At 34.3% G+C, this 12,359-nt stretch overlaps 1 protein-coding gene across 1 annotated transcript; it reads right to left on the reverse strand.

Annotated features, from left to right (window-relative positions):
* Positions 1–1,830: 1,830 nt before the first annotated feature.
* Positions 1,831–11,920, reverse strand: LOC144452809 (mediator of RNA polymerase II transcription subunit 6-like). Its single transcript, XM_078143967.1, has 6 exons — positions 11,892–11,920; positions 10,378–10,537; positions 8,096–8,270; positions 4,553–4,664; positions 3,518–3,630; positions 1,831–2,132 (listed from the first exon to the last, which is right to left on the reverse strand). Exons 1-6 carry the CDS (start codon positions 11,914–11,916, stop codon positions 1,929–1,931), a joined length of 789 nt encoding a protein of 262 aa, XP_078000093.1. The 5' UTR covers positions 11,917–11,920; the 3' UTR covers positions 1,831–1,928.
* Positions 11,921–12,359: the final 439 nt, after the last annotated feature.

Here is a 12,359-nt window from a genome sequence, read left to right on the forward strand (position 1 = left end):
ACATTTACATACTTATTACTTCTTTATTTATAGTATATTTTAATAAACTCATTATACACGTCTACACATATTTGTTATTTTGGGTATAGGGCCAGAAATGGAATGATTAAAAATATTATATGTATGTATGTACTTGTTCACTTTCTGGTCTTTTAAAAATGTGAAACATTTTTTTTATAATAATCGCAGAAAAAAAGTTTATATAAATATGGAAGACTCCAACAGAAAAGAATAAAGAAAAAAGAAAGTATACGGATAAACATGGTGCAAAATCGACGCTTAGTGCGCTCGCGACAGCTGACGCGCTCCGCTGCTTGGCGTGTTCGAGCTCAAACGTATTCCTTGCTTAAACTTGTAATACAGAGGGGTAGGACCAAGGGCATGAGGCAACAATTCTGGTGTCTATAACAATATTGAATAACGTCAATATAGGCAACATCAACAAGTTTCGTCAAGTTCTTGTTTATCATTATTTCAGTATCCCGAATCGCTAATTAATATCTAATTATAATACACAGAGAAACACATATATTTAACTCGATCGAATCGCACTGGAATACAAATAGAATATACGGGACGCTGCTGTGGAGTGTACCGATTGAATAGCGCCCCCAACGATCGTAGAATTTACTTCTCTGTCTTGTCGCGCGATCGCGAGATCGAATGATTCGAATCTTGGAATTTGAAAATTCAACCTCCACGAGCTCAGCATTTGCTCAATTTGCTCAATTTGCTCATTTGCTAAAAAAGGAGGGGTAGGACACTTTGGTGTTCTTTTTCGTCGTAAGCTTGAAACCACATCGCCCTCGTTCACGGACGCTTTATTCAGTCAAATGATGTTGTTGGGTTATACTCTCTTCTGGTTTATTCGTTTCCAAAACAGCATCCCTAGCGGCAGAACACTGCAATCTTTTGTTTTTATACACATGGCGTGACATACGTAATCGGCCGGATCTAGCTATAGCTGTTCTCCACAACTCCAATCTAGCATTGGTTGCGCTGTGCTCATGAGCCCATCACAGCATATAAAGAAGTAGAAAGAAATAGAATCGGACTAGAAAATGATATACTATGAAAACTACGTGACTTTGTACTGTCATGCGCTAAACAAATTTTCCTACCTTTTGTTAGAAAGGAAGCAGGATGGTTCAAGGAAAAAGATGATTTACATTTTACTGTAGTAAAGAGACAGTAGAGTTTTACAACTATTAGTATGACCTTTTCTATAACTAATTATAACTAAATTCTTTATAAACACAATTAGTAGACATATTTTATAAGACAGTAGTTGTCCCCCCCCCCCCTCTGAAGGATTGTTGAAAATACACAGTTTGTACAGTGTATATGGTTAATGCTTTAAATAAACAATATCACTCAAGTGTGAGGTGGACTAGGTGAGATGTGTAACAAAACAAACAAACCGTGACATACACCATAACATTCAACCAAACAAGCAATCAATCAATCAATCAGAAATATTGAGATGGTCAGAGAAATGAAATTAATTTGCAGTAAATGCGTACAAAATGACTTGAATCTTCGTCTATTTTTGGTTTTTGCTCCTCAGTGGGCTGGTTCAAGAAATTTGGTTCAAATAAAGCCATTGGTGTGGTGGTTGATGTTCTTGGATAGCATCTCAACTCAACTCAACATGACAAATGCTTTACTCAGCTCTAAATTCAAAATACTTCCTGGTGTGTTTCCTTTAATAATGGGAAGCAATGAGAGGGGAATTTGACAACAATTATTACTTCTGTTTTTTCTAGCGTTTATTTCAAAACTGAAACATACACATCATGACTTAGAAAAAAGTTTATTAGTCATATAATATACACTGACAACTGAAACTTGTGGCAGTTCAAAATACATACAGAGAAGTAACAACACATAAAATAGACATGAAAGTGGCAATGAAAGTTACACCGATATTATTTAAGTTTTCTCTTTTTACCAGGTGGTTGCATACTAGAAGGAAATGCACTTCTAGGAATTGATGAGAGAGAGCTTCTTATACTGGTTGATGTGCTGGTCTGTGATGACTGATTTTCCTCTGTTTTCTCTTCCTTTACAGAACCATGATTCTGCTCTGTTTCTTTGTTTTCTAACGTTACTGGCTTTTCTCCAGGTTTTGCCTGACAAACGAATAAAAAACACTAAATGATCAGAAATAGCCATAATCTATGACTCAAAGTTTTGTTTTGATGTGCTGATGATTAAGATCCAAACTATACCACAAGTTAAAAAGCAGAAGTCTTGACATATAATTGTAGTAGCGACAAAAAACAAGAAAAATGAAGTTTAGTGTAACTACTTCCTTCCACAAGACCAGAATTGTGGTATTGCCACAGGAAGTAGCCCTGAAAAAGAAAGTATAATGCTAGATAAAGAAATAATTTGCTTTGTCACATATCTACATACATGACTTTGGTTTTTGCATTCAATGGGTTATAACAATCAAAATATTAAATTGGGGAGATGATAGTTACAAATGGACACAATTTATTTCCATTGGTTTTGTTGACTATTACTCATTTGTAAACTCACAATACAGTTGCACAAGTTCCAGTGCAAAGTAGACACAAACTATAGATCAAATTGGCTACCCTATGTCACACCAGTTCACAAATCAAACCTACGAGAATGTAATCAGTGTTGTCATGACAACATCCTACAAATAATAAACTAAGCGATATCCATTTATTACTGGGTGTCAAATTGTGATTGATGGAGCAAACTGGAAAAACCAATCTGATTACAATCTGATATTTAGTTGGCTAGTTGCCATCTACAAATATCAGCAATCAAGATAGAAACATAAACACATGATGACAAGGATGATTTCACCAAAATAATCGTAGGTTTCTCATGACCCGATCAACCCTATATTCTTCAATCTGGTGATGTAAAATAAAAAGAAATTAATGCCCTCTATGGCAGGATTAGGAACAAATGACAACATCACTGATTGTATGATGGCGACCCCATGAACACATATCTGAGCTAAAATCATTATTTACTGCTGAAATTTCAGAACTTTGATGAAACAAATGATTCAAGGTTTCCTTCTGACCTTAACTGACTTTTCTAAGTCATTCAGAATGTTGAAGTATGATTATGAAATGAAAGTATCACCAAATGTACTCGTACACTTAATTTTTTAATTTAAATTTTATTTTTAACTGACTGACTGACGACCCATCATTTTTAATTTGTTATGATGAGACACATAGAATTAAGTATGGATGGCCTAAGATTGAACCAAACAACTATCAAACCTACACAACATAAGTTCAGGTAGTAGAACATCAAAAGATTGCAAGTACACACCACCAGTACACTTTGATCTTTGACAGCTTTGCAGATTTTTGCTTGCGAACAAACAACTGTCTTAAAAAGTCAAACTTGACAAGGAAATTGTCATCTATATTTAATGTGAAATTCATGAAGGATCCAATTTCAGATTTTCAGACTAACTACTATGACTCATAAAAACTGTCGGTGACAAATTTATATTTACCTGGACTACTTTTGGGGGGAATTTTCTGGCTAATTCTCCAAGTAAAACATCCACTCTCTGTCTTTGAAAAAATGAACTTAGTTCTTCTTTTTTCTTCTTTTTCTTTGTTTTCTCTGAAAAGGGGGAAAAATAATCATGTGAAAGTGTCTCATACTTTTACTTGCAACAAAGCCCAATGAAGTTCCCCCATTACCAATCATCACCATTGAGGGCAGTCAACTACATCTACCAGGAAGTGCTCACAACGACAATTTCACATCCAATTCTTCCTTGGCAGTGTGCCAACATCCTGGAACAATCAACATTTTCTACCAACCACAATTATATTCTTATAAATTTCCTCCATTTACTAGTATGACCAGATACTTGTGATAGAATGTTGTGACTTTTTCTTCATCAACATTGTCCTAAAACTGGTTGCTTATTAAGGTAATTGGGATAAGTTTGAATTTGAATATTTGAATATTCTAGACCAAAATAACATTGAAATATAACCAAAGTTTACAAAAAAAACAACTTTTTGTTCATATGATTTTGGTGGGAACTGCACATGTTTTTTACTTTTATACACTAAGTTCAAAAGGATAACAATTAAAAAAAAGAAGATTTTTACGGAAAGTAGTTAGAGCCAAGTTAATGGTAACTACACTTTAACCTTACTATCATACCAATTTAGTCTCAGAAAATTCAGGTCAAAACTAACAGCTTTTTCAGCTTGTTTCTTTTTCCTTTTCTTTGCAACTGATTGCTATGGTTCAGATGAACACAGCCATAAAAGATTGCCAAGACTACCAATAACCAGCTATTATTGTATACTTTCCTTTATTACTGCGCATAATAAATAACTGTACTTGCATCATAGTCTGTAACACACACCATGATATGGCACCCTCACATATCAGTTAACCCCTTTCACAGATAGAGCAGGCCTATGAGGGTTTAGCAGTATGAAATACCTCATACACAGTCTACTAGCATCACCACATTACACAATCACACACAAAACATTGTGTTGTTGAAGCCCCACTAACTCACCTGTTTCTTGCTCTCTGTCTTTGAACTCCCACCAGTACCCCTTAGAAGGGTGATATTTTGAAAAGGATATGGCTTCATCAAAGGCAGACTGGATATTATGAGTAGCAGTTTGCTGGAACAAATAAAATAAACTTTATGAAATTCATTTCATGCAGACTTTAATATTGTTTATAAAAAGTAGATTAATAAATTTCAAATGATGAGATTTCTTTAGGTTATGAGTAGACAAATGTGTTGCATTTTTTGTAACACTCTTGAGTACATAAATCAAACCCCTCACATTATGAACCCATTTTTTTGTGAACTAAACAATATCACAGTGAATGAATGTGTCAAATATTACAATTATACTGACATTGGTGTGTCTGTTAAGAAAGTATAAGCACCCAAAGCATCAACAAATAAAATTATTTACATATTACAAGGGTTTCCCAGCAAAAGTACAGTTGAACATAGAGGGAAAAACCCCCATAAAACTAGTAGATTTCTTTATGCTATCAGTCTGATTTGAAAACCTTAACAAAAAACATAGACATTCTTATGCTGGTGAAGGACTTCTTTAATGATACTCAAATTCATAAGTGGGGTTGCCAGGGTGATTACATACCAAGATGAATCAACAAACTTATCTGGTATACGAAAATTTAATTTTATTACATTTCTTGTCTTTGTGTTTTCCACAAATTAAAATAAAGTTGTTTTACATGTAAATGTGTACACAAACACTGCCTGCACTACATTGTGACAGAATTAAAAAAAAATGGAAATTTATACTTTGGATTGGGAGCTTTTTTAATATCATATTGATGTAAATATTGTAATAAGAAATATAAATTCCAAAACTATTAGATAAATAAGCCAGATAGCAATGTACACTGATCATGTTTATTCTGTCATGGCTTCCAGGCCATTGAACCATTTGCAAAGATTACTAACAGTGAAAAAATACATTTCTGTCATACTGTCTGTATGATCTATCTTCCTTGCAGTTGCTGAGTGTTTCTGTTTTATAACTTTTGACTTTTAGTGTTTGATTTATAACTTTTGTTTGTGAGCATGAGTGCTTGTTTGACCAAGGGAAATCAAATTATTTTTAGCACATAAAGTACCTGTCTGATTAATACAATTCACTCTTTACTCCAAGGCCATTCCAACTGCCACAAACAATGAAAAGTATTTACTCAGGTATTGCTATTTAGTATTAACCTGTTCAGTTCCTGAGGTGAAGGGCTGCATGTCCATATATGGAAAACATATCAGCCATCCTTTCCTTATATGGAAATGACAAGCTTACTTCAAAGAAGAGGGGCATGTCTGTTTATCCTAATGATCAAAACTGTGGGCGGAAGGTTGCCAAAATCTGTAAATATTCACCACAAGCATGAAACCCATTCTGATCTCACTATCAAATAACTACATATCCATATAAGGATATCTCATGAATATATCTGCCATATAAGGAATTATAATTGGCAGTACAGGTATACAAATGAGAGCGCTTTCTAATCTTAATGATCAAAACTGTGTGTGGGTGGGTGGGGAAGGGGGCATAGCTCATGGAAACCTACAATCACCAAATATTCCATAACATATCACCACTCAACTTTCAAGTTGATATGATTATTGACAAAGAAAAATACTTTTACATATTTGAGATGACTTGATTATTGTGGTATGTAGTAAACAGGAAATCATATATGTCTAAGGATTGTACATTTAGTCATCATCACAATAAAAGCTTATTACCCTTTCTCTTTCTGAGGTAAAGATGACCTCATAGAAAATATTGTACCTTTCATTTCTTAAGTTTTCTTGTCACATTTTCAAGTTGTAGTAATTGTTTCAAGACTTTTACACTCAGCTCTGTATCATCTCATGAAAATCATCTCTCTCCAGTACAAAATCTTTTTTTTTTCATTTCATTCAGAAGTATAATTTGTTAACCTGGAATCCATACTACTCAGTTTTGAAGTAGAACATGACTATGTGAACTAAAAACTGTGGACTTACAGCTACTCCTGTATAGCAGAAAACTTTTCATTCATATAATCACAATTACTGTGATGTACGATATGCCAAGGTTTATGAGTGTAAAACTAGTTACCATAGTGACTGACATGTGATTGCAATCATTGGTAGAATACTAGTATATTAAATGTGTGTGGTTAAGTTCAACAATGTATACCTAATTAAACTCTGTGTTTGATTTTAGGTGCAAATGTGTAAGAAAGTTAATTTGGGCCATGTCATGGAAAGACATTATCTAAACGGGCATCAGTTTGATGCTATTGTAGGAAGGGGCTATATAAGCCAAGTACTGTAATCAGGTTAAAGCCTACACAAGTACTTGAAAATGTATAAGTTTTAGCCTCAGACTACTATAGAAACTGTTCTTTATAGTGGTCTGAGTTTTAGCACAGTCCCTCTATCACTGGTTTTACTAATACAGATATCAAAGGTATAAATATGGTAATGAGTATATCACTAGCTTGTCTACATATGTTGACACAGTTTTGGTATTTGTTTTCCTAACACCATGGAAACGGAGAATGACATTCCATAACAACAGACTTACAATCATTCTAATAGCAAAGTACAAATCAATGCCTGTAGACTACAATATCATTACCATATATAAATGCGTCATGTTTTTATTTCTGCAGTAAAATATAATATCATTTATTTACAGCTAATAATAACCAGTCTGAATGTGACATGCCCTGCTAATGTCAAATTTAAGGTCAAACAGTACGTAGGTGACGCAAACTTGTACAGACTTGTTTGCTTTGATAAAGCCTTTGATTAAATGACTCTGTAGGTGTACTGCAGATAAAAAGGTGAATGGAAAACATGTGGGCGGTGTTTATTATTTGAAAAACAACACACACACACACACACACACACACCTGTTATACTGCTGTTCATGACAGAATACAACCTGATGGAGAAAACTTGAAAACAGTCTGAAATCAATACTAATTCATAGATATTTCACATATATTACCATATACCTTAGAACGGGAAAAAATAGCTTCTGGGCTAAGTCATGGTATTATTTATACAAAGCAGCAATATCTTAAAAGTTGAGTTTATGTGTGTGAGTGTTTTTTTAAAATTTTTTTCGTTTTTGTTTATTTGTTTTTTTTTTGTTTGGATGGGTATTAGTTTTGCTGTATATTGAAAGCTATAGTATTCTACTTTCTGAAGTGTACTTAAAGGGCCATGTTTCAATCTGACATAATCACATAACAACCATAACAGTCCTTCATTATTTGCTATTGGCAGAATTTCAGTTATGGATTTAATGACATACTTTAGTATACACACCTATACTAAAATGTGGAAGAAACTCCTTTTATGCTATCAACTGTACTAATAATGGCAGACAACACACACCAACATTTGGTATTATACTGGAATGCTTTCACTGAGGTTATGTAAGAATTTTCATCCCCAGTAAAATAGCTTATAAACTCAACTTGCGCAATTCTAAACTTTTATGAATGTAACTAAAAGGAGGCCTAAGAAGGCTCTAAATCTTACCATTCTAGCATTCAACACTGAACCGAGGTCTGGAGCTTGATAGACAGTACCAGCCATAATGTAATAGTCAGCTAGTGGTGTCACCTGATTTGGGGAATGTCTATGCTGTTTTCTTATGACGTATAGGATTGGTTCTTGTACATGAAGTAGAATGTACTCAAGACCAGTAAGTTGACTGTGAAATAGAGAAAAAAATAAAACATACTTTAATCCATTTTGACAACACAAAGTTACTTCGATGTTTTACTCAAAATTTAATACTCTAGTACCACATAGGGGGAAATCATGTAAAATTTATAGCTTCACATTATACATTATACATTATATTATGTCTTAGGACAATGGTAACAAATAGGGGTTATTGAATGATTTTTCTATCAAACTCATTCATTCATTCATTCAAGTAAACTGTTGACAAATTATTTCAATTTTGCAAATTATAACTTTGAGTTCAGTATGCTTGAAATTTGATTTGCAAAATTTTTTTTCACTTAACCTGTTTTGAGAAAAACTTTGAAAGATAATTTTACAATTGCCTTATTTAATATTTTAACAACCAAAAAAACCACCCTTAGGAGGAGGGACACATGCACAGCTGTTGATATGAAATACACAAAGCTGAATTTGATATCAACTGGAGCTAACAATGTGCATTTGAAATTTTGATTTTGATGACGTTATGAGGATTACCAAATATTACATATCGTTAGTCAAAATACGGAGTAATACAGTGCATGATATGAATCAAAACTTTCCTTTTTCATTGTTGAATGCTTTGCATGGGCCGATGATCTCATAATACGAAAAGAATGTTCAATTTTTTTAATAGCAAGTGATCTGTGTACATCAAAATAGGAAGCACAAGTTGACAAATAATTTTTTTCACAAGTAGGGTCTAAGATAGGTAACACATTCTGTAATTGACAATTACTGTCTGTTTGTTTGTTTTGTTTATCAAAGTGTCCTATGTGGATTTATCAAATAATAAATACAGTACTTAGTAGAGTATACACATAAAGAGCGCACCCAGTCAGTCTGGCTTATAACAAGGTATACAAACTTAAATAAATAAACAGTTGTCACACGTCTCAGTTTTAGATGGTGTGTTTTGAGCTTTATGTAGAAAGTTTGTGGTATAAATGGGAAATTTTGTCATGAAAAAATACTGGAATTTATCTTCTGTGTTCATATGACTAAAGTTTGGTGTTTATTTTGTCTAGTATAGTAATAATTCAAAACAAAACGTATACTTTGACACAAGAGTCACATTTCCTGCCTTCGACTTAGAGACCACAAAATCTGCCAGTTTCTATTGTCATTGGTGGAATGCACAATCTAAACTGGGCCATTATGGGGTTTTTGCATGAGGTAGTACCCTACAGGATATTACCCCATCAGCTAATTTTCCATTCAAGGCCAGAAAAAGGTCATCTAGGGTCATGTGGCTGTTTTTGTAGTAGTTTAGATTTCCAATATATCAAGTGGAGGTCGACATGAGGGGTGAGCATTTTTGTTCAGAAGTACTTTATAGTTATGTGCTCAGAGCAAGTGGGTGGGAAAGCCAAACAGATGGCACTCTACATCTAGAGATAATGAAACTTTTTTAAAAGCTGCAGTAGCTGTAACTGTTCATAATTTGTCCTTAAATCATTACCCAACAATACATAATACACCAATTATATATATGCAACACTTCAATCATTCTAATTAGCTGAATTACATGATGTCTACTAGTTGTTGACAGTACTGTGTACACTGACTTGATGTCCATGTGTAAACATTTATGAAAGAGCTATAGACCATTGAAAAGTTTGTGAACAAATTGTAAATTCATAAGATGCTGATACGGTTTGATCATACTATCACACACTACCTAAAATGAAGCTATTTCATGGTGAAAACAACTGATAACTCAAGTCATACGTTCTGTTTGCATATGCAATTACTGTTTCCATCCCACATCAATAGGACTACATGAATATAGCTAAAATCAAAAATTGAACTGTTCTGCAAAAACGAGTATGAAATGTCTATTTTTGGCAGAATTAGAACTTATCTACTTTTAGAATTATCCCGTTAATAACTAGTAATCCTCTTTGCTCAACTTGCAGTTATTTGTGTACAAATACCCCACCCCACCCCCATCCCCACCCCCACCCTTCGGTAGAGAGAGGATTAATCAATCAAACTTCTTTAAAATATTCTGCATTGATTCATACACACACACACACACACACACACACACACACACACACACACACACATATTCATACAATACTTACTTGAGTCGTTCAGGACCTGCCCGTTGCATTTTCACCAATTCATTGTTACATGTTCTGTCATAGAATGGATTGGATCTTTCTGAGAAATAATCCATTACATTACTAGGATTTAAGACAGGAATCCATGCACTGTCATGCCAGGATAAATGTAGTGGATTATCTAGAGTAAACAAGAAATATATAAATTACAGATGAGAATGGCGAAAAAGAAGAAGTATAATTGCCCTATAAAGAAGGGTTAATCTCTAGACTTTAAAACAATGACAGAATACATATATGGGCTGACACCTTGGTGGACTGACATGTAGGTAAAGTCATCACCCTCCATCTAACGTTGTAAAGCACAGGCCTCTTTACAGCACCGTCCAAAACATACCAGCCAAGTGGCTGTGGTTCCATTCATATACTTAGTTCATTACTTCAGCAGAAATGTGTGTTCTGGCTTGTGAGAATACCCCCACCTTTATTTTTAAGTGACACATTCACACTGATATAGTTTGTGCATTCTGAGACTAAACCAGCCTCTAGACTGGAAGATTAAGATCAATCATTGCATATAACCACTCACTACCCAACAGTTTGAACTATGTGTGGTTACATAGCAGAAATTGCCATGGATCTTTCAGTCCGATCACCCTCCTGACTGGAACAAAACTTGAATACTGGCAGGTGAAAAGTTGTTCTTTCAATCAACAGTCCAATAGAAACGAATATTTTGTCTGACTACAGTGTTTATGTTTTCTACACTGCAGCCTGGAATGATGACCATTCCAACATACTGGATATTTCCTTTCATACACTTAGTGAAAAACAGGACAACACAGCTTTCTTACTACACTACATATTGTATCATAACCTCCTCATGCAAAACTGGCACTACAGCTAGTACAGGGCACTGAAACTTTTGTTATCAATTCAAGTAGTATCATCTATAGAAAGTGGTAAATTCAGAACTGCATTTTCTGGTTGGAAATATGTACGATAGTTCTGTACACTATAAAAGCAAGACTTACCCACATCAGATATATGTTTACCTACAAATCAGTGTTGTTGTAATATTAAGTGTTGTATTAAATTTGTAAAACTTTTTTCAACACCCATTTCAAAGCACCGAGTCCAATAACTTCATTTACACAATAAGAATAAATTGAAATCCAACAAATCTTACTTTTTAATGCACTTTTGTAGGAAAAATGTATAAACACTGTCCAAAGGGACATTATCAGAATCGAGTCCCGTACTCCGTCAGCAAGCAGGACTCTATAGTAGTAGTGTCCATGGCCTGGGGTCCATGCCATGGTGTGTCTAGAATCATAGTGGTCTATGGTCTAACCATAGACAGTGGAGGGGTCTATGGTCTAACCGAAACATTACCGACATCTATTTGTTACGTTCTCCTTTATTATCAAGAAAACTGGAGATTCTAGTACATAAATTCGCATACAAGGAGAGCAACGTATTTGGCTTTAATCGTTAAAATGAATAGTAATGTAGTAAATTTAGAGTTTTATTACCTTTCTCAGTATTGTTAGCCGCCATGTTCCCACAATGCACCACGATTGGGGTTTCCCAATCCCAGCCATGACGTCACAAGGGATTTCCCCTATGCATTTGTAGATCATCTTGATTCTGAAAATTTGTACCGACGAAATAAACATTATGTCACTTTCAATGGAATACGTTGATAAAAATAGTAAAAGGACACTTTCTTACCAGATGAGGCTACAAAGTAAAACAGACAGCGTTAATTGACCCGTGTTGTCGTTTTCAGCATGCAATGCAACAGTTGGATGACATTGACGACAAGTTTCTGTATGTGGTGTATTTAGAGTGTTAAAAAAGTCAAATCTGGTTCGTTTTAGGCCTAACTTGCCCCGTACGTTTGTTCTCAACCTGTAAGCTTATTCCTATAAAGATTTAAAATAAAATGAAAATAGGTTGTTGTTGTTGTTGTTGTTGTTGTTGTTGTTGTTGTTGTTGTT

The sequence above is a fragment of the Glandiceps talaboti genome, chromosome 2 (assembly GCF_964340395.1).
Source record: "Glandiceps talaboti chromosome 2, keGlaTala1.1, whole genome shotgun sequence".
Classification (NCBI taxonomy): domain Eukaryota; kingdom Metazoa; phylum Hemichordata; class Enteropneusta; family Spengelidae; genus Glandiceps; species Glandiceps talaboti.

Coding starts and splice junctions, on each gene's coding strand:
- LOC144452809 (XM_078143967.1), bottom strand. CDS start 11,916: ATGGCGGCTAACAATACTGAGAAAG. Junction 3,631..4,552: donor AGACAGAGAGCAAGAAACAG/GTGAGTTAGTGG, acceptor CCCCCTTTTCAG/AGAAAACAAAGAAAAAGAAG. Junction 2,133..3,517: donor TCCCCCCAAAAGTAGTCCAG/GTAAATATAAAT, acceptor TTCGTTTGTCAG/GCAAAACCTGGAGAAAAGCC.